At 38.9% G+C, this 22,259-nt stretch overlaps 4 protein-coding genes and 1 non-coding gene across 9 annotated transcripts in view; 3 read left to right on the forward strand and 2 right to left on the reverse strand.

Annotated features, from left to right (window-relative positions):
* Window positions 1-6,266: 6,266 nt before the first annotated feature.
* Window positions 6,267-10,841, reverse strand: b4gat1 (beta-1,4-glucuronyltransferase 1). The gene is made up of 2 exons (XM_042512364.2): window positions 9,432-10,841; window positions 6,267-8,642 (listed from the first exon to the last, which is right to left on the reverse strand). The coding sequence occupies exons 1-2, from the start codon at window positions 10,533-10,535 to the stop codon at window positions 8,451-8,453; spliced, it is 1,296 nt and encodes a 431-aa protein (XP_042368298.1). The 5' UTR covers window positions 10,536-10,841; the 3' UTR covers window positions 6,267-8,450.
* A 275-nt stretch (window positions 10,842-11,116) lies between these two features.
* Window positions 11,117-11,198, forward strand: trnas-gcu (transfer RNA serine (anticodon GCU)). Its single transcript has one exon. It is a non-coding gene; the product is annotated as a tRNA-Ser (tRNA).
* Window positions 11,199-12,152: 954 nt separating this feature from the next.
* On the reverse strand, window positions 12,153-15,580 carry pfdn2 (prefoldin subunit 2). Its single transcript, XM_042512393.2, has 4 exons — window positions 15,425-15,580; window positions 14,365-14,453; window positions 13,987-14,110; window positions 12,153-13,415 (listed from the first exon to the last, which is right to left on the reverse strand). Exons 1-4 carry the CDS (start codon window positions 15,503-15,505, stop codon window positions 13,224-13,226), a joined length of 486 nt encoding a protein of 161 aa, XP_042368327.1. The 5' UTR covers window positions 15,506-15,580; the 3' UTR covers window positions 12,153-13,223.
* A 1,304-nt stretch (window positions 15,581-16,884) lies between these two features.
* Window positions 16,885-19,907, forward strand: nit1 (nitrilase 1). The gene is made up of 6 exons (XM_042512509.2): window positions 16,885-17,081; window positions 17,442-17,672; window positions 18,351-18,454; window positions 18,608-18,744; window positions 18,866-18,991; window positions 19,106-19,907. Exons 1-6 carry the CDS (start codon window positions 16,993-16,995, stop codon window positions 19,370-19,372), a joined length of 954 nt encoding a protein of 317 aa, XP_042368443.2. The 5' UTR covers window positions 16,885-16,992; the 3' UTR covers window positions 19,373-19,907.
* Window positions 19,908-21,508: 1,601 nt separating this feature from the next.
* The window catches only part of clcn3 (Cl-/H+ antiporter 3), a 49,477-nt gene continuing 48,726 nt past the window's right edge, over window positions 21,509-22,259 (forward strand). For 3 of the 5 annotated variants that reach the window (XM_042512067.2, XM_042512068.2, XM_042512071.2), the window contains exon 1: window positions 21,509-21,690. The gene's annotated coding sequence lies outside the window, so the exon portion shown is untranslated. The remainder of the gene's footprint in view (window positions 21,691-22,259) is intronic. The other 2 variants (XM_042512070.2, XM_042512073.2) reach the window with 1 other exon arrangement.

The following is a 22,259-nucleotide window of genomic DNA, read 5'->3' on the forward strand; positions in this document are numbered from 1 at the left end:
ACAAGGCCTGGAAATGTCCTGGAATCAGTAAAAATGATTGAAAGTTCTGCTAAAGCTATGGAAATTTGTTTTGTGTCATGAAATTGTCCAGTAATCTTCCATGGATAACCTTTCATGTGTTGTGACAACAGATTTATTTGCTCTCGTTGTTGACGTAATATGACACTAACATGCGTCGATTTTTCCCCCCAGTCAGTCCCTCCCCTCATGTACGCCAGCAAGCTGAAATTATATTTGAATAAGGTTTAAATCTGATATGTTTGAAAAACGCTGGGCAAATAGGAAAGTATTTTCTTTTTACTATTGGTCCTTGAAAAGTCATGGATAAGTTTTTAAATTATGTCCCTAAAAATGTGTGGGAACCCTGATTATCAGGGGGTAAATAAGATGTAATACAGGACCTTTGAAAAGCAGCGGATCATGTCTGGACTCAGATAAACACTGTGCCCGTTGGTGACCTTTCTTTTGGGAGGGGGTGGGCTAAAGGAGACTCATACCCCTGTGGTTGTCACTTTGTATGTTTTCTACGGGCTCATGTCTGAAAACATGGGGGGATCGAGTCGTCTCTTTATAGTGACATCTGTCAACATGTGTCACCCCTGAGCTGCACTCACTAATGACAGCATCATCTTTTACATGGACATCAGATACCTGACAGCATGTTATTATAAATGCTTTTTTTCTTTAATTTATTAGCTATTATCTAAAATAAATTTAAATTCAGTTACGCAAAGCATCTAAATGAATACTTCAACACCAAAAAGAAACTTTGTTTTTCTTGCATGCCTCCATAGTGAGTGAGGAATCCAAAACCAGAAGTAAGATATTACTACAAATAATAATAATAATAACTTTATTCATATAGCACCATTTAAAAAAGCTGTCTCCAAAGACAAAGCAAAGGCAGGAACTTAGGGAATAATAAAATAAACATCAACAAACATGTGAATCAGAGAAAGGTCTAGAAAAGTCACACAAAAAGCATTGAAATAAAATGCTGATACAGATATCGGCCCTAATAATCCGCCAGGCCAAAAGTCTGTCAACCACTAATAATTAGTATAATTTAATGTCAATGAAGCCTTTTTCAGATAATTTAGTATATGTAATAATTCAGTATTCCTAGTTTACACTTTTTAGTTAATATACCAGTGATGTCCCCGACGACCAGTTTCCCTGACATTTAAACAGAAGTTTGAACTTCGACTAGTTGATCAGCCCAAAAGAAAGAAAACACTCAGCGTTTTGACTCAGTCAAAATTGAGCATAATTAAACTATAAATTTAAACATTTGCTGTCAAAATGTTGCGTATAAGAGCCGTCTAAAATCATTAATCACTATATTAGTGCACATTATCCTACAAAACATGACAATAACTCACTCAGCAAAAGTTAACAATTTTACAACTGCATTTTTGTTGGGTGAAGGCAATCACATAAAATAATAATAATTTAATTTTAAGTAAAAGTTTAACCAACTTGTATATCTGGTACCTAATAGCGAGGGTAGCAAAGTTTAACGGACTAGTCAGCCAATTGTACAAGATCGGTAAAACTTGTACTTGTATTATTACTTGTATTACTTGTATTATTAAACTTGTATTTTTGTACTAACACATGACTCAATCAAACTGTGATCTTTGGGATTTTTTGTAGTTTTAGCCAGTAGGCTTAGGTGTACTTGCAAAAGTTCACAAAAAAGTAGTGAAAACAAGCACCGACAGTCACCCTCACTACTAGCTTATATTGATTTTATCATGTTGTGTGATCCTTTGATTCAAGGGCTCAACTAAAATTTAATCTGTCATATAAATCCCACTTAATCTCCTGAATTACAACTGCTATATTAAGTATATTAACTAGAGTAAGTGTCATTTAGGTAGGTTGATATCAGAACAGTTGCTTCTTTTTAGTAAAATCAGTACATTTGAATATTTTGATGTTTTTTTTGTTTTTTTTTTATTTAAGCAAGGAAAATCCATATTTCATTACTTCTCTACCGCAGAAAGACCTGATGTGACTGAAATCCTTCAGGTAATCTTTGAGACGTTGTTGGCATACACCCAGTTTGAGTTGTGTCAACATTGGGGTAATTGTATCATAGCGTCCATCATCTGTTACTGTACATCGATCGATCGAAGCAGAATTAACTCGTCGTGTCCACAGCAGCCACTTTAAAATGTGTGCGTGAGGGAACATGTCTTAGTGCTTCGCTTTGTGGTGGGTAATATTTCTGCAGTTAAGTACGCTGTAACAAAGTGTATGTCAGTGTGATGATTTTTAATGATTACTCACCTGTGTGTGTGTGCATTTGTGTACATGTCTGTTGCGTCTTTTCCCGCTGAGTTCATGTGACAGCAGGGGTGGGAGGCTAAGAGCTTGGTGAGAAGGATTACCTATATCTGTTAGGCCTCCTTTTCTTTCCCCCGGGCAGTGTCACGTCTCATTACTTCTGTCCTCCAGCCCGGATAGTCTGGCTTTAGCGGGATACATTTAAAATGCGGGCAGCCTGGGCGTCCAGGAACACCCGGTTTAGAGTCAGAGTGATATGCGTGCCCTTTGCTTGAGAGGCTTTTTCCAGTAAGCAGACAGGTAAACTTCTCCCAAAGCTGGCATTGATGGCGGTTAAGCCTCCACTTGTTTAAGTGAAACGGATGGCTGCATCTCGGAGAGCGACGTGCTCAGCGTGTGCTTGCAATCTGTCGTAGACTGCATGTAATCAATATGTAACATCACACACTTCACATGCATGACGAAGAGAGCAAAAGAGGTTATAAAGGAGGAAAGTAAGGTGGAGGAGATGGGAGACAAGTACTCACACAAGAATGATAAAAGATTTGTAGATCTAGCTATAAAGTTTTGACTTGACACACACTGACTGCTAAGATCCAATCGGGATCATCAAGTGCGAACAAGTGCGTCATTTTTTTGAAAAGTCTGTTTCCACTAGTCCTACTAGAAGGCCAGACTTTTTAGCTAAAACAGGGCCAGCGGTGTTTTCAAAGGTCTTTATTTGAGGGGTATCAAAATGCCAGAGTCGTGTTTACAACTGTAGCAACAGTTAAAAACTAATAGTTAAAAACTAAAAGTGTGGATGTAGCGTAAATCCCCCGTGAGACACTGAAGTTAAATCACTCATTCGATAATTGTGGAGATCTCCTCAACCATTTCTCTAAACCATTTGGCCTAATCACTTGCAAATCCTTTCAGTCAAGTGGCTCATTAGAAGAAATCACTGATGTTAAGCTGAGTGGCGTAAACATCCTCTGTGGTCCTTTTCTTTTCAGACTTCTGTTAAACATGCTACAGTGGACAAACACACCGATTCATGTGCACCCGCGTTTCTTTTTGGGAATTCCTTTCATCAGTATGGGTCATCGACTCCTTCATTTCTCACCCATTCACTGACCCAGAAGGGCCCGCATGTTTACAACGCCTGCATGTTGACCCCTTGCTCTGGCTGCCCTCACCCTTTCCTCCCTCCCTCTCGAGGAACCCCCCCACCAACACCGCCGCCGCCTGCTCATCTCGCCCTCCAGCTGGTTCCCTCCTCCATCCAGAAGCCGTGGAGCTCTCCTGGCCTTAGCAAGGCGGCTAATCTAGATGGCGGGAGGCCTCCCTCCCGCTAGCGTACACAAGACAGGGCAGCCCTAATTGCTTATGTCGTAAAGCTCTCTGACCCAGATAAGCCGCCACTCCCCAAAGCTGTCGATATAACCCCACTTTACCTCACCAAACCTGCCTCTCCTGATCCATACAAGCCAACCCCCCCCCCCCAACATTTCTGCACCTTCTGCCACATTATTAACACTCAGGACAGGGGGAGACGGGGCGGAGAAAATGACCACCACGGATGGACGAAACATAAGTCGTAAATTTGTTGCCGAGCAAATATTAACAGCTTATTTAAGCAGTTGTACAATGCAGTAAAAATAATTTTAACCCTTTGAAGTCTGAGGAAATTGACCTGATTCCTTTTAAGGAGAAGGCAATGAGTAATTTTACAAGAAATTACTCAAAATAATGTCAAGAAAACACCTGAAAATTTGGATTGAAAAAGGAAATAAGCTGAAAAGACGCACTACATTTTACATTTTCTAATAATTTTCTCTCTTTCTTACTTCATCTGGTCTTTTTTTTGTTAATTTTTACTATTTTCTTGCAATCTGCGGGACATTTCTTGTCAAGTTACTCATTGCCTTTTTTCCACGTCTTAAAAATAAACCAAAATAATTTGCTTGCGTTTCAAAGGTTTAAATGCTTGTGAAAGGTGTCTGACTGCAACACAAGAAAACTGATGTCGATCCTGGTTTCAAAGGGTTAAGTGGTGTTTTAATTTTTTTATTTTTATATAAACCTTTAAAGAAAAAGTGAACTCAAATGAGAGTGGGAATAACAATATGAGGCATTTTTCTAGTTGCATTAAGAATCCTCCTGAAAAATACCTACAAAATTAAGAATTTGTGTAAAACTTGGAGTAAGAGTTGCGTGTTTTTAAAGAGGAAGGCATGATAGATCGATCAGAAAGCAGAAATGCCAGATATTTAAAAACGAAACACGACTCGATCAGGTGGATACTGATGAGGTGTGCCCATTGAAAGCCAATCTAAAGCCCAAAGCATGGAGTTGCGTGCAACTAGCTCTCGCGTGCCTGGCTCATTATTGAGCCCGGTAATGCAGGCTTAGCCACAAAATGCCACAGTGCCTCGGACAGTTGTCAAGTGCCGAATGTCACACGTGCTCCACTTTGCTAACAGATGGCCAGTTAACTGAGCGACACTTGAGCAACTTAAAAGCTACGCAAACACAGATATTGATGTTCATTTTCAACCTCAACTTTCTAAAACTCTTGTCATGCAAAGATATCAAGTAGGATTTAATGAAAAACATCATCGTTTCACATGTATTAGTCGATCACTCTGGCGGTGTAGCTGTTTGATCGCCTGTTCAGATTCATATCAAATAGGAGCAATTGAGAACTCCTTAAAGTCAACTTTAAAACAGATCTTAATTACTAAATAGGAGCTTTTAATTGGATGCTGGCCCGACTCACCCTGTAATCACCCACCACATGCTTCTGGAGCAGGGATGCCTTTAAACCCTCATCTTAAGCCATGTTACACCACAGGTTAATGTCAACTGTGTCAAGTGTTAAGTGAGCGATACTCCTACTGATATCTTGTAGTTTTTCTGGCTGTGAACTACCCAACCCAAAGAAAAAATACAAATTTCTTCATTTAGACACAATTTAAACTCAGATCTGCTGTATTATTTGTTTTAGGAGCATGTTTCTGATACACGAAGCTTTGTAGTGTTTGGCCTGCTCTGCCCTCTGCTTCTTCACCTCCTGTTTAAGTGATACGTTCAGAAACACTGACATACTCGTCATTACAAGTCCCTCTGGTGAAGTTAATTGATTTGATTTGTGCTCAGATAGCTTTCTGATGACTGAGGATGTTGCTCAGTAGTTGTAACAATGGACTGTATCTTGTATACAGTTTTTTTATGTCTCTGCATTGGTGATTGGCAGAGGCAGTATGTTTTGTGTTGTATTTCTGTCTGTACATCTGTCACATTCTTGTGAACAACCTTAATGAGTTTTATTTAAATTTGGCACAAATGTCTGCTTGGACTGAAGGATGAACTGATAAGAATTTGATGGTCAAATGTCACTGTGACCGGGTCTGTCTCGTTCTTGTAATCTCAAGAAGGAAATTTCGTCAAATTTGGCACAAACGTCCACTTGACCTGATTAGAATTTGGTGGTCAGAGGTCACTATGAACTTACAAAACATATTTTTGACCTTAAGTCAGGAATCCATTAGCTAATTTTGAGAAAAATTCACACAAATGTCCAATAGGATAAAATGATGAAGTGATGACATTTTATAACCAAAAAGTCAAAGGTCAACTGTGACATCATAATGTTCTGCAAAATCACTTTCCTGGCCATTATTCAACATCGTAACTCGGGGAAAAAAGGGAGACATTTGTTCAGATACTGAATTGGTGACACTAATCTGGGGTGTTCACCTTAAAACTGTCCTGACTGTGTAGATCTTCTGTGCTGCCGGGCTAAAGATATGTGTGAAACATACACCTTTTAGACTTGGTAGCTTCTGTGCAGTGACATCCATATTTGAAGCATTGTCAGCTGTTATGGCTCCATATAGAAAGACATGGATATAAAACTGTAACTGCCACTTGACTGGTTCGTGGAGGCATACAATAATTAAAAGCACAATGATGGACAGTTATGGGTCAAATAAAAGTAATCCGGTAAGTTTAATAGAAATTCCAACAATACAAATCAGGCATTACATTTTGTGAACACAAAAAGAAAAAAATAAATACACTTCACCACAGAAGATAACTTAATGAAACTGATCTCAATCTAAAAATCTTTTATAGTGTTTCTTGAAAAATGTTTAATACCAAACCATTTTTTTTGCACCAAACACAATTTCGTGCTACAGTTTTCCTGCTTGGGGTCATTTTAAAAAACATTTGAACCGATTCCAGTCAAAGGAAAACTTTACACAATAAATATATCATAAACACTACAAGCGATGAAAGAAACCATATTTAAATCTCTTCAAAATCAACAATTACATAACAACTTAACACTAAAAAGTAACCAAACTGCTTTTTATATATGCATACTTTGCAGTACAGTTTACATGAGAAGAGTGGTGGTTGAGGTTTAATACCGTATGTGCTGTATGTACCAGTAGGTTACAGAATAATGTAAGATCAATAATTTGCTTATTTCTAGTGGTGTTGAGATAAACATTTCCACAGAAATCGTTTGACAACACAGACTGCTTTTGATTGTGCAGTTTTTTTTATCCATGCTACATTTCTACCTGTCCCCATCATATACTCAGGAGAAAACCCACAACTCTTGATAATCTAACAGACTACCAGCGTCAGATCCTCTGTGTTATAATACAGTAGTTCTCCACAGTTTTGGCAAAATGACAGTGTTCATGTAAAGTTTCCCAGTGCTTTGTCGTCCTCATGACGTGAGTACTCTCCTCACAGTTTTTCGGCACTCGCAGAGGACTGAGAACGTATGAAATGTGCTGACAGTTGCGGCGCAGCGTACATTTTTATCCCCCAGAGCGCCAAACACTGGCCTTGTGTAATCGCCGTGTTCTGCTGTAGTGTCTCTAACACTCACTTCAGGCTAAAATACACGGCAACACTGCACTCAACACTCGAGTGTGTGTCGCCACCTGGTGGTCGGGCCACATCATTGATTGGCACGGCATTTAAAGGAAGCAAGCATTCAAAGAGAAAATAGTGATAAATTTGTGAAAAACAGGATTTGTAATCATTAGTATAAATAGTCTTTTTGTTTCTCTTCATAGTTATGACTGAATACCTGAAAATATTTAAAAATGTGTGGAACAGTGCTAGATTTGTTTGCTGCGATGATTTAAACTGAAATTGATGGGGTTTTTTTTCTTGCTACAGATATGTATCTGTTCTATAAATTCTGGGTCCCGTTCTCTCTTGAGAAATAATTCAGAAACCAAAAGGGAGAATTACACAATATTTCTACATAAATTAGCACATATGTTGTTTTAAAAATAAATAAATGACGTCAATAGACTCCGTCGCGATTGCCAGGCAAATGATGCCCCTAAATACACACTTGACCTATAACAAAGACTACATTAGGGCTGCAGGCAAAGTTTTTTTTTTAACCGGTAACATACTAATTTAGGCAGTTGTATTGTTTCATTTCAAACCATATTTGCATAACGCAGTAAAACTGTTTTATTTTTTGGATAGAAAAACACTTTCTTCCTTTTCAAAAAAAAAAAAAAGAATAATGATAAATTTGACAATAGTTTTGACTGCAAAATGAGATGACTGTGATTTCAGTTGGACTTTGAGTAACAAGGCAATCTTTAATCAGCTGTAGTGAAATGTGGGAGCTTTCACTTTATGTTTTAGTGAAAGCAGGACTTTTATTTCTTAAGATATCTCTCTGAGTGAATATGTAGAGACTCTGGGTCTGTGTCTAGTTTTGTATCCGGATGAGCTCATAAATGTTGTAAAAATACTTTAACATTTACGTCGATCAAATGGCATCTCGATTTTAGATTTGCATCTGATGCAAACAAAGCTGCTGGCCAGTTTTCCAGGCTTGAATGATCATTTCTTTCTTTCAGTCCCAACTTGCAGAGCGCTCTTAGAAATCCCCACAGAATATTTCCCTGCTGCTCACTTTCAGAGGGAAGTAAACCCAAGAGTTGGATTGAACTCCTACTGTGCCGCCATCACAGGAAATAAAAGAAAAACTGGGACGTTTTTGGCACAGAGAGCCTGACTCAAAGCTAAATCTGGTTAAAATAAGAAAAATGCATGTCCGTCATTTCAGCAGAAGATGAATTTTGTTCCAGACTAATAGAGGCAGGATGTGTAGTCCCCATCTCGTTTCAGCACCGTCGGTTGGAGGATGGGTATTTGGTTTTCAGGCCTTCTTTGAAGTTGCGAAACAGAACCCGGTTGTGTTTGTTCTCCTCGTCTTTCTTGGCGTGGAACTCCCCCTGGATCTTGAAGCCGCGGTGCACCACGAAGGCCGAGCTCAGCACAGAGAACCTGTATCCGGCCACATGGAGCTCGCAGGCCTGGAGGGAGACGGAAAAGACGAGACGGAGTGAGAAGGCAGACGTGGAAGTGGGAAGTGATGACGAGACAGATTGTGCAGAGCGCAGAGGAGGTGATAAGAAAGGTGACAGCAAAAGGGACAGAGGGGAAGCGAGGAGGAAGAGATGAAATATGTTTCAGAAATATGGCTTGACAAACATGTAAAGGAAAGGTCAAAGAGACGTAATAAATACGGTAAATGTTTAGTATGGACAGTTTTCATCATAGGATAAGGTCAAGTTCAGTTTAAACCAAAGATGTGCAACAAGACGAGTTGCAACTTGCAACTACGTGCAGTGTGCAGGTCTGCAAAGTTAAAAACCCCGCCAGTTTACGTTTTTGTGTGGTCAATAAGACTAAAAGAGCACTATACAAGCACAGTCCATTTACCATTTACATCAGTGTCAGTTGACGAGACGGTGTGTCATCTCCATAGATCTGTGATGTAGGACTAGCTGTTAATATCCCTCAACTGAACACCTGAAGCACGCTGCGCATGAAAGGAGAGAGAGAGGAAGCAGAGCCAGGGAGGTATGTCTGTTTGGACTCTAACCTCCCCGTCCAGATCGGGCTGTCGCAATGGCCACAGTTCAAGCTAGACAAAAGAAATCTTTATTCACGGTCCATTTGACAGCTTTTTACTGACTTTCAATTGAATCTTACAGTCATCATCAGCATATATGTAGACATGGGGTTCTGATTTGTTCTTTTTTTAAAAAAAAAAAAAACTAACTACGACTTTCAAACATCAGTGTTGAAATTTTACAAACCTGACTGATCCGATTGAAGCCATATTGCTTGAAGTTCTCATCATAGAGGGGCACAGTATGGGGCCCGATGTAGAAAGGCTCCCAGGGGTCAACCCAGGTGAGTGTGTAGGCAACCTCCAGGGTGCCGGTCCCTCTGACGTGGCTGTTGACCCATTGTGAGTAGTTGGTCGGGGCTTGACAGCGAGGACATAGTTCTTCATAAAACGGCCGGACCTCGCCGACCTGGTAGAGCTGAACCAACTCTGTCTTGCTCGCGGGCATCTTCCGGGCGTGGCGTATCTCAAAAGCGGGCAACACAAACACCTCATCGCTGGCTGGCTCGCGCCTCATGATCATGGCCAGGAACTGCTGGTGCAGGTCAGCGCTTGGCATCATGTCGATGTCGATGACCAGGATGTAGGAGGACTCTATGCCATTTCGGGCAACATTACGAAGAAGGTTGTTGGGGTAGGAGACGTTTCCACTGATAGCGTAGTTCTTGTATTTATCCCTGTGAGTCTCCAGTCTGGAGAAGACAGCAGCACAGTCCTCAAGACCTGCAAAATGCTCTCGGTCCTGCTCGGGGAAGCTGGCCATCTCTCCAGAGAGGCAGACCAGGTGGAAGTCCACCAGAGCCTGAATCTGAGGGCAGAAGAAGCTGAGAGCGTAAACCAGAGCCGTGGCAAACTTGACATCTTGTCCATGTGTGAATATGGCCACAGAGAGAGGGTTCTGCCACCTTTCTAAGAGAGATTCAAGGTGATGCAGGTTGTTGATGGTTGTGTGTGTGGCCAAAGCCAGCACATTGGAGCTGGGGTCCGATCCCGGCTTTTGGTTTGTGGTGTAATCACTTTTGATCAAATTCTTGTACACACGGTACTGACCGCTGTTGTCAAAGATCCCACCGGTAGACAGCGAGTACCTCAGCCGCTCCTTCCGCGAGTTTTTCTCGGGGTGCCCATTTTTCTTGCCCCCGGAGCCTCCAAAGAGCTCAGAGTATCGGTACCGCTGCTGCTTACCGTGAAACTTGGACAAAAAGGACAGGTAGATGAGCTGCAGCAGCGCCACTATCAGCAGAGCACTCAGCACCACTTTGAAGACGGAGCATTTCTTGGAGAGATGCATTCCAGATAAAACTGCAAACTGGACGATTATTGCACACAAATCGGGTCCAAACACCGGAGCACGGCTGGCTTTTTCTGTCCGAGCGTCCCAGCTAACTACATCGCTATCACGATGCTAACACTGCAATCGATTGGGCTCCAAATACGACCAATACGCGCACATTTTGTTGCTTAGTGGCATAACTGCTCCCGATGTTTTTTTTTCCCGCAGCACGAATAAAACGTTGGATCAAATCCCGTCTCCGTGATCTCCATCAGAAACACAACACGGTTGTTACCATTCTGCTGCTGCGACGACACCGGCGCATGTTGACACGTAATCACCGTAATGTCGAGAGTAAACGCGCCACCGAATTTCATGTTGTTGCTATAGCTGTTGGCTGAACAGGTACTGGTGGTCAAATGAGAGAAAAAAGGTCTATTGTCAGCATTTAAAGGGATTTGTTACTCTATAAAGAGCTATTGTCACTATTTTGTCAATTTATATGAGCGTGCGAATGTTTTAAAAAAATAATGAATAAAATTGCCAGATGTTGAGTGTCCTCTATAAGGAGGAATATGGTACCGTCTTAACGTCCATAGGACGAGGTGGCCGAGTGGTTAAGGCGATGGACTGCTAATCCATTGTGCTCTGCACGCGTGGGTTCGAATCCCATCCTCGTCGAAAATCGTTTTTGATTTTTATTTATCATATGTGAAGTGTTTCACTCCCTAGTTTTACCATTTATATATTTGCGAGTCATCACATTCTTCCTAATATAGACAGATGACTCACAGTTTAAGTGTACAGATGTGCAATGTGTATTAACAAAACAGGCAGAAGAAAATATGAATTAAATTGCCTTAATATTATGTTATTTTGTTTTAACATTACAAGCCGCTGCTATATTTTATCTGCATACCTTTAAATACCGAGTTTATTCACTGACATATTCGCATCATAGGGCCTGCACTATTAATAAACCCTTTAAAACCTGAAAAAATTAGTTTGACTTCTTCTAAAAACATGGGTAGCAACTTTAGCAACTTAACTTTTATTTTTTCAAAGAGTACATTTTTAAATATATGGTCATAATAATTATACCTATAGTTTTAAGGACACTTTGCCCAAGGAAGTTCACAATTTTCCTTTAACAAAAAAAAATCATGTCTTTTTCTTTTCACCTTCATCTAATTTATTACATTTTGCAGGAAATGTTCTTGCCAAATTAGTTGCTGCCTTTTTCAAAAGAAATTGCTCAAGTTTCAAGGGTTAAATAGCATGTGAAAGACATCTCAATGGAGCACAAGTGGTGTTGATCAAGGTTTCAAGGGGTTAATAGCCTGTGTGGTACAAACAGTGGCAAAATACCTTGCTCAGGCTATACTTGCTACAGTTGTGAATGGCAAGGGGATTCTCCCCAATAATTAACAAAAATAAATTAGGTTGTTTTTAATTTTAAAAAATCTTGTTATCCAAAACTGATGCCAAACAGAACTAAGAGTCTTTTTAAAAAAATCCCTGAGAATACCATGTATGTGAATCATGCCTAATGTAAATCATATAAACAAAGGCTGTGTTTGCCATCACCATCATCAGGGCTTTTTATTTAAGGATTTAAGAAACCACGCAAAAAAGCACAATTTTGACATTCTTTAATTCATGACCATTAACAAAAACATTGTTGTCTTAACAACTACATGAACAGTGCAGACAGCATACATCAGGTCCCAGGTGGCATTTCCTCATTTAAGACCAAGTTATCAAATTAATATAACCAAGCCCGAAGCATGTGTGACAGATCAGAAAGAATATGACGGCTTTTATTGTGTTTTCGATGACTGGGCTCTGTTATTAAGGTGGTAGCACTGACATCTTTGCGCTTTAATCGCTGCTGAACAACAGCTGACCTCACATTATGAAAACAAACCAACAGCTGTTCTGTGCATGGCTGACGTGTGGAGACAAATTTAGGAATCGTGGTTAAAATGTTTGACAGAGGGAGGGTGAGTAAATCTGACAGATTCATTTTGATCTGCAGTGACATGTTTACAGTATAATCTCTTGCTCTTGCTCAAAATAAAATGTCAAAGTGCCTTCCAGGACCTGGACTGCCTTGGCAAGGGTGACTTTTTGCGAAACTCAACGTACGTCAGGGCCCTATGAAATCATTTTTCCTTGTTTTTAAGTTGTCAGTCCAAAATCTTAAGTTTACAAAATGGCAAAAGTGGTTCCTGAAAAATGACTTGTATGTTAAAGGTATTTGATATTTTTTTATTTTGAATTTTTAACCAAGCACCTTGCCAATTATACCTTAATTGGTGAGAAATATTATCTGTAATCAAAGATGGTGAAATGTTTATTCGCGTATGTAAAACAGAGTACGACTACAACAGCTACCCCGAATATAATTGTTATATTATAATTGTTTTATGCCACAATATTTCAGAAATAGAAACCAAAATCAGCGCCACTGAAAGGCAGATGTAAGACACGCACGAGCATCCACATACGTAAGCAGAACACTACGTTTAGTGAGTTTGTGTCTGTTGTTAAGTACTTCAATACCAAGTGCAGCATGTTTAGCAGACATTTCAACAAAAACCAAATTCATCCCGTGAAGGTTGAAACCTAGATTTTGTGACTACAACCCTATTTTCAGCACTGTAGAAATCATAAGGCCCTACGGTCGCCCTCTACTATCACAAACTACGACACTAAAACGCCAGCTCCGCTTTTAGACCCGCCTCCTTCGCTGTCCCTGGAAGACGCCGCTGACTGGCCTTGTGCCTCTCCTTCGCCCTCGCCCATCAACCGGATGTTGTAGCGTTCCCGGTACTCTGTGAGCTCCCGTCCTTTCATCTGCATCTGTGTGTTGATGGACTCGATTATTTTGGAGATCTGTGGAGAAAAGGGAGAGAGGAGTGTGAGACAATGTTTTTTTTTTTTTTTTTAAGTTAAATGAACAAAACCAATAACATAGAAAAATCATTAACAAAGGCAATATGTATATATATAAATAATGACAGAGACAAAGAAGAAAAAATATTCAAATAAATAATAGATATGCATAATAATAAACTATTCAGGAGAGTTCATGAATTATTCACAGTTCACAAATTATTCAAAATTCATAGGTTGATAAACTGAGTTATATTATGTTACAGGATTACTAGATTAGCAGATGAGACAAAAAGAGAAAAAGAAAAGTTCTTTATGTTATATATTTCATCTGTTTCTCCCGTCTTTTTTCAAATATATGTATTTGGATCCTAATTCTCATATATTTCACTCACAAGATCTTTCCATTTATGATAATTTAAATTGTCATTTTTTAACTAGTTCCATGTCATTTAATTATTGCTACTCTGATTGTTAAAAACAAATATTAAGGTATTTTCCTTAGAAGCACCTTTTATTGTTCTTTTTCCCGGTGCGCTAAAACATTTAAGGATTATTAATAAAACATCACCTGTTCTTTGTTACTTTCCAAGGCCGGTAGAACTTCTTTTACTGTCCTCTCCACCAAAACTCCTCCTACTAGGCGAAAGCATTTCCTCGAAGGATCCACTTCCTTTAGGGTGTCGATTACTAAGCTGGAAGGAGAGTGGAAAAAAGATGTTAAAACCAAAAATAACACCTAAAAGATCGACTCTGCATTTCAGTTTTGTGCTCCAGTAACTGATCTAACATTTAAAACTGACAGAATTTTGCAAACGTAGCAATATCTGATCTATGATGGCTAGTTAAGTACGAGACGATTGTTATGGGAAATGTATTTTTTTGGTCAAATATAAAATTCGTAAATGGAGAATAAAAGGCTGCAGATGTAGAAACATCTATTACCAACCTGTGCTCGTTGATCTCCATCTCCAACTCTGCAGATTTAGACGCCATGGAGCGCTGCTCCTGACGCATCCTCTGAAATGTTGCCACCACCTGTCACACAAAAATCCACCGTCAGCAACAACATCGCCGTAATCTCAAGTTTTAATCAGTGCTGTGGTGAGGACACCATTTCAGATGTGATCAAAGTAATAATTTACTCTCCTTTACGTCACCAGTTTCAGTCTGAAAATGTTAGGATTTACTATTTTTCTCTGCTTCATGCTACTGTGAATGGAAAATCTAGATAACTGACTGTTGCTTAGACAAAATAAGCAGTCTGGAAAATGCCAAAAGTCATAAATAACATTAAAAAAATTACTAGTTCCAGCTTTTCAGAATAAATATCTACTGGAAATCTTTAGTGACAATAGATTTACCATCTTTGAGTTTTTACACTGTTGGATCTGGAATACAGTAATTTGAAATACATAAATTTGGACTGTAGGAAAGAGATTTTTCATTATTTTTTGACATTTTAGATACTTAAGATTGCTTTATCAATAATATGCATAATATATGCAGCCCTGCTTATAATGTAATTAATACTGCACTTTAAAAAGCAACATTTTGAGTGTATGGCTTTTTAAATACAGCATTGCATATAAAGTAATTTCGAAAATAATGTGAGTAGCTCGTGTACTTCAGTAAAACAGGGCTGGGTGGTCTGCAGCGGTAAAAATAGCCTCACACTCAAACTGCAACACCTACCATTACTGAAGCACACCAGCCCCGGGCAGGCGTCTGCTCATTTAGACGCACCTAAACTATGTTAATCTGTTTGTTAGAAGCACAAAACCAGCGTCAAACTCTTAATAAATGTAAATATCGTGTGTAGCTTCACTCTATTGCACCGTTTTTTGGCGAGAAAGCAGACTGATGGTCGGGTGATGGCGACTGGGAAGCTAACGTTAGCATTGGCTAGCTAGGAGTGAAATTAGCGGCTTTAGCTTCACCGGACGCGACTGACCACAAACCACAACGCGTGTACCGACTAAAGAAACCTGAGGTGGAGAGGATGGTACCTGTTCGGCCGAGGGGCCGGACTGTTTGCCACCGGCGCTGTTGCTGGATTTGCTACCCGTGCTGCTACTGTTGGCTGCCATCTTGGAAGGGTGTTTCTGAGAAGGACCCCGGGCAGGAGGTGTAGAGCTGGTTCATGTGAGTGCCTGTGTGGAAATAAAGCACGCCTTAGAAGAAGCTAGTTAGTTAATGATGTTTTTGGGACCCTTTTATTTGTCTTTATTAGTATTGAGTGATTACTGCAGGAGAGTGACGGAGAAATGAGATCGAGACAGGATCACACGCAGCAAAGAGCCGCGAGTGGGACTCGAACCCGCGTCTCTGGTTTCTGCTGAGTACCCAGTCTATATAGGGAGTTTTTTTTTCTCCTGTACTACTACTACTACTACTACTACTACTACTACTACTACTACTACTACTGATAATAATAATAATAATAATAATAATAATATATGGGGAGCACACTCTAAGTTATTATTTTTATCTAATAATAATAATAATGATAATAACAATAATAGTAATAATATGTGTCTCTGTTTTCTGCCGAGTACCCAGTTATTATAGGGAGCTTGTTTTCCCCTGTAGTATTACTACTATTACTACTACTACTACTGATTATAATTATAATAATAATATAATATAATATATGGGGAGCACACTCTAAGTTATTATATGTATCTAATAATAATAATGATAATAACAATAATAGTAATAATATGTGTCTCTGGTTTCTGCCGAGTACCCAGTCTATATAGGGATTTTTTTTCTCCTGTACTACTACTACTGATAATAATAATAATAATAATAATAATAATAATAATAAGTTATTATTTGTATCTAATAATAATAATGATAATAACAATAATAGTAATAATATGTGTCTCTGGTTTCTGCCGAGTACCCAGTCTATATAGGGAGTTTTTTTCTCCTGTAGTACTATTACTACTGATGATGATAATAATAATAATAATATATGGGAAGCACACTCTAAGTTCTTATTTTTATCTAATAATGATAATGATAATAACAATAGTAGTAATAATACGCGTCTCTGGTCTCTGTTGAGGTCTATGTAAGGAGCACACTTTAAGTTATTTTTTTTCTCCCATAATAATAATAACAATGATCATAACATGTGTCTTTGGTCTCTGTCCAGGACTCAGTCTATATAGAGAGAACACTTTAAGTCATTTTTTAAATAAAACTAGTGTTTAAAATTTTCAAAGAAATCATTCAGCACTATGCCAACCATAAAGCCTTAGAGGCAGATTGTTGATGAAATATGGTTAAAAGAAAATCATCTGAACTGCAGAATCTTTGGCTTTTATTTATTTATTTTATGGTATTTTATCAATAAAAAAAAGTCACTGGACAGTCTGTGGAACAGAAAACAATCCTCTCCAGCAGGTGGAGGTAATGTGCCTTAATGCTGTTTTGAAACCTCTAATAAACAACAAAGAAGAAGAAAGTCGCCGCTGATCCTTCCTGTTGTACACTGATCACTGATGTGATACTAACATGGACTGAAAAAAAAAAGGAAAGTGACACATTTTCCCGGTCACTTGGACCAATGTTCACAGTCAGGTGCATTTTGGGAACATCTGCAAAGTATCTGGCCTCTCTGCCAGCGTGGAGACAACAAATCAAGCTGCAGAACAGGTATGTTTTTCACTCTGACAAGGGAATATATTTAGATATGTGACAGCTAGCCTTCTAAACAAAGGACTATGTGATAAAGACTACAGTTTATTATGTTATTTAAATGTTTTTGAAAAGTTAAGTTGGTATCTGCAAAAATAAATGACTAAGAGGGAAGTCAGAGCTTGAATAGGGTGCATAGTTTATTTCAGATATTGCATTTAGATGCAATTATTTAATTGTGGTAAGATAACAACAGCTGTACAATATAACATAATGAATATATAACCAGTGCAGTAACTGTTTAACCGTTCTGGTTGATATCTTTGCCTTGCATGCGGCCTCTGTGCTCTGGATGTAACACCAACCTTTTCTCTGCAGGATGTCTTCTTCTCACCCCGTGGCTGCAGTGTGTCAGCTGTCAGTCACCCCGAACAAAGAGGCCAACTTCTCTGCCTGCAAACAGCTGGTGGAGGAAGCAAAGGAGCAAGGAGCCAGCATGGTCTTCCTGCCCGAGAACTTTGACTACATCGGATCCAGTCTGGAGGAGACGCTGTCGCTGTCTGAGAGCCTGACAGGAGACACACTCTCACGATACACTCAGCTGGCCAGGTAGACAAGAAAGGTTTGTGTGTGTCGGAAACATTAACATTGGTACCACTTTTTCTTTTTGTTTTAGGTTTTTTTTGACATTATTTTTCTGCTTGATACATTAATAGGAAAGTTTGCTCAGTCCTGCATGGGATATTTTTCAGTATACTTTTGAGAGCAGGATTCAACTGCTGCTCCAAAATTCTACATTCAGAGTTCCTACGGTTATGGAAAACCCATAAAAGTCATGAAATTTCACAGTCACATTTTCCAGGCCTGGAAAAAATCACAGAATTTTAATAATCTTCTGTGGATATTAATTAAATACATGTAAACAAAAATGATGAGAACATAGTAATAAAAGCAACAGTGAAACTGTGTTGGATTTAGAAGTAGCATGCCAAATTACGATTTATATAACCCCAAAAATAATTAATAAATCCAAATCAATATCAAAATGAAAACTGATTCATATTTACTCAGTATCTGAGCACTAAATGTCACTTTGTTGCTATAATTTTTTTTATGTCTTATCTGCTTAAAATAGTGGTTTGATGAAGTTGGGTCAGTGGATCTTATAAAGGGAACCAGGTTGTGTTCAGTACTGAATCCATCAGCAGGCAGCTACTTCTCCCGTAGATATGAATAATTGCCTCTTGTTTAGATTTCGTCAGGAATTTTAACTTCTCCTCCGTTCAGGAAGTTGGAAGTGTGGCTGTCTCTTGGAGGATTTCATGAGCGAGGACATGATTGGGAGTCTGACAGACGAATCTACAACAGTCACATCATAATTAACGATAAAGGTACCGTCCACTGAACAGTCTTGCTCCCAAAGAAACACGACATCTTGATTAATTTAAGGGCGTATTAAATGCTTTTTAGGCCCCAGAGTCCATGTTTGCCACTTAACATGTCCTTTTGGTACACATACTGACATACTCTTATTGCACCTACAGGTGACATCGTTTCAGTCTACAGGAAGTCTCATTTGTTTGATGTGGAACTGCCAGAAAAAGGCGTATCCCTAAAAGAAAGTGGCTTCACAATCCCAGGACCCTCCCTCGTGTCTCCGGTCCAAACTCCCGTCGGAAAGGTATCATTTTATGAGATAATTGAAAAAAACGAAAATAAGGTTGAAAAATGCAGAAGTTACCCTTGAAGATCTTTTAGTTTTCGTGTCTTGTTGTTGACCAATTTTTATAATGTTGCCACAGGTCGGCCAGGGCATCTGCTACGATCTGAGATTCCCCGATTTGTCTCTGGCTCTGCGAAGGCACGGGGCCGAGATTCTCACGTACCCATCAGCCTTCACTGTCGCAACAGGAGCTGCTCACTGGGAGGTTAGATGACTCTCAATCAGACAGTTTACCCTTTACTGGATCACTCAGGCTTGTAAAAGTTTAACTACAAGATATAAACCCAAGCAAACACAAACTTTATGAATTTATTCCCAGGTGTTACTGCGCGCACGAGCAATCGAGAACCAGTGTTTTGTCATTGCGGCGGCTCAGGTCGGCCGGCACACTGAGAAGCGCTCATCGTACGGCCACGCCCTGGTGGTGGACCCCTGGGGTGAGGTGCTGGGCGACTGCGGAGGGGAGAAAACGGGCATGGTGCTGGTAGAGATCGACCTCTCTAAAGTCAGCAGCACGAGGAAGAACATGCCGGTCCAACAGCACCGCAGAGACATGAGTTTCTATCAGAGTCTGGAAAAGACTTGAACTCAAGAGAAGTCCAAAGTGTTTTTGTTTCAGGTTCTTTAGGTTTCTGTGCAGAGAGAAATTGTCAGCTTTTTTTAATCAGAAGTGGAAACATTTGTCTACAGTGTGAGAAGAGAACGTCCTTATCGAATGAAGCTGCTAATGAATAAAAATTAAAGTGAACATGAAGCAGATGTTCCACTCCTGATGGGATAAAAAATCAACTGTAAATTATTGACTCGTGGTGTCGCAGGCGGAAATCAGCCGTCTCGTCTTTCTCTGCTTCCTCGGTGTCTCTGGTTGGTCTTTTGAACTCATCCTGTCATCACTGCAGTAGATAATTTCATTCCCAGCTCGTAAAGCTCACTCACAATCAATAACATCAGCTCGAACTTGTGCACACGATGTTACTCGCTTCGGTCAGTAGATGGTACTGTCGGGTTGTAACAATACAAACAAGCAGGAGGAAATGACTACAAAACGTTTCTGTTACAGCGAAATGTACAAATCCACCTGTAATATCTGAAAGTGTATAAACTTAAACGTTTGGAAATGATCTCATCTTCACATGGTTTGTTTGTCCTCTGTTTCCAGCACAAATACTGTGATATTATCACATAATGAGTGAGATGGTGAAGAAAAAGAAACCAGTCAAATCATTTCTGTATGCAGCCAAAAATTACAAACACCTTTATTTTTTAATTCAAATATGAAGAAACAAAGTGTTAGGTTAAAAAAGTCAATAATGACAAAATCTAAGTATTACCAAATAAGTACAAGTACTTTGGAATTGCATGAAAGTATAGTATTTAATTAAACATACTCAGTTACTCAGTTACTATCCAGCTCTGCTTGTAATGGAGTATCCTAACAGCGTGAGGTATCTAAGTACTTTCAGTTTACTTCAGTATTTAAATTTTCTGCTACTTCATATTTCTACTTTACTTTCTACTATATTGTACATTTTACTTAAATACATTTATATGACAATTAGTAAGGATTTTAAAGCATATAAAGTAATGGAAATGTGCTCCACCTGCATCAACGGTCACATTAAAATACTGCGTATGTGTTGATAGAAATAGTAGTATTCAAATAATATTCTATTCACAAGCAAACAAGTATATTTGGTTTAATACTTAAAATATATTTTTTCATTAATACTTTTGTATAAAAGTTTAATGCATTCACAGGAAGAAAAAATATTTGCCCTGTCTCTCTAAATTAACAAGATTATTATCTCAAAACTCTAAGAAATGTTTTCATTTATATATCTGCTAAATATTGTTTTTCCAGAATTATAAAGATAATAACCCTGTGCGTTTTCTTTTTATCTGATTATCTCAGAAAAAAAGTCTGCTCTTTTCCCCTAAATTGATAAGATTATTATCAGAGAAAAAAATTCATGTGAAAAAAAATCAGTTTTCTGAATAAAAAATTATTATCTCAAAATTATGAGAAAATTTTTCGAGATAAAAAACCTTCACTTGTTTCTCCTCTGAATTAACAAAATAGTCTCATACTTATTTTCTGATTAAGTAAGATTACAATCTCCTTAATTCAGAAAAATTAGCAAAATTTTTTCCATTAAAAAAAAGAAGTCATAATTGGGTGTGAATGCTGAAACCATTGCAGTCAGCTTATCAACAAACTTGAAATATTACACATCTTATTTTGACATCATTGGTACTATTCAACTTTTTACCAAATAAACCCATTTCCACTTTTCCAACAGCTCCAACTCATTTTCCTTCTTAAATAAATTAAAATAATAAAAAACATTGCAGTGGAGCGCCAGCTTTTCAACACGCAGCGTTCACACTTCTTTAAAAATGTTCTAATGCTGAGATAATCTCATTACTTTGCAAAAACAGAGCATTTTGTGAATGCAATCAGCTTTCTTCCTTTTGTTCTTTTACTTAAGCGAAACCTAAAACTGGATTTATTTACTTTTAACAAAGTATTTGTACTCTGTTGCCACTTTTTTTGTTTGCATACTCCACAGGATCATGCAGTAACACTGGTTGTTATTCCTAGTTAGTGACTCCATAATGTTTTTTGGATTTTGCAGTGAGTGGATGAATTATTGATTGTTTCTCCTCCCTGCCTGTTTTACCATCACAGGGACTGAAGGTGGGAGCTGCTGCTGAGAGGATAGGAAACAGGAAGTGAACGTCACTGACACAGGAATGGGACTGAAAAAAGAAAACACCATCATGATGAGGAGAATGTCAAATCCACTCGTGTAGGATCCCAAAAAAATAAAAAATCCTCGTTTTGAACTGCAGAGAAAAAAGGATGAATTGTCGTGTCCGAGCTGGAATCGAGGCATCAGGAAGGTAGGTGGCTTTTTTCCCAAAAAAATTATTATTATTATTATTATCGGCTATGGCGGTTAGCTTGGAGAAAAGAGATGTGTGTGTGTGTGCATATCCGAGGCCATCCATCCATCCTCCTCTCGCTGTCAGATGATGTGAACTCTCTGGTTGGTTTCACATCCTTCTCGCTGCCTGAACAGGTGCTAGCCTGGTTCCCAGTTAGCTCTGGAGGCTAGCTGGTTGGCTCGGTGTCGATGCAGTTTTTGTGGATTCACTGGAAATTCACCGTCAGTTTGGGGGTTTTGTGAATAAATTGGCGCTTTGGTGGACTCAGGCCTTTGGTTGCATGCTACGGGCTGCACAATTTTAGCGGCTGCATGCAGATAAAGCTCTTTTTTCAACGTGAAATGCAGATGTAACGCTGATGCTTGCACGGTTAGCTGCTGAGCAAAACGCTGGAAAAGGCTGAGATTTTATTGCCATGCTGGCTGTGTCATGGTTGCATTTTAGCATTAGCAGTGAAAAGCAAATCAGTCGTGTGCTTGTGAATGCTGTTCTGTTGCATACAAATCCATTTATTTAAGTTTTTT

Source organism: Plectropomus leopardus, chromosome 23 (genome assembly GCF_026936395.1).
Source record: "Plectropomus leopardus strain MGB_pleo_1.0 chromosome 23, ASM2693639v1, whole genome shotgun sequence".
NCBI lineage: Eukaryota > Metazoa > Chordata > Actinopteri > Perciformes > Serranidae > Plectropomus > Plectropomus leopardus.

Coding starts and splice junctions, on each gene's coding strand:
- b4gat1 (XM_042512364.2), bottom strand. CDS start 10,535: ATGCATCTCTCCAAGAAATGCTCCGTCTTCAAAGTGGTGCTGAGTGCT. Junction 8,643..9,431: donor GCTTCAATCGGATCAGTCAG/GTTTGTAAAATT, acceptor GTCTCCCTCCAG/GCCTGCGAGCTCCATGTGGC.
- pfdn2 (XM_042512393.2), bottom strand. CDS start 15,505: ATGGCAGCCAACAGTAGCAGCACGGGTAGCAAATCCAGCAACAGCGCC. Junction 14,454..15,424: donor CCGGCCCCTCGGCCGAACAG/GTACCATCCTCT, acceptor TTTGTGTGACAG/GTGGTGGCAACATTTCAGAG. Junction 14,111..14,364: donor ATGGAGATCAACGAGCACAG/GTTGGTAATAGA, acceptor CTCTCCTTCCAG/CTTAGTAATCGACACCCTAA.
- nit1 (XM_042512509.2), top strand. CDS start 16,993: ATGTTCACAGTCAGGTGCATTTTGGGAACATCTGCAAAGTATCTGGCC. Junction 17,673..18,350: donor CGATACACTCAGCTGGCCAG/GTAGACAAGAAA, acceptor TCCTCCGTTCAG/GAAGTTGGAAGTGTGGCTGT. Junction 18,455..18,607: donor CATCATAATTAACGATAAAG/GTACCGTCCACT, acceptor TTGCACCTACAG/GTGACATCGTTTCAGTCTAC.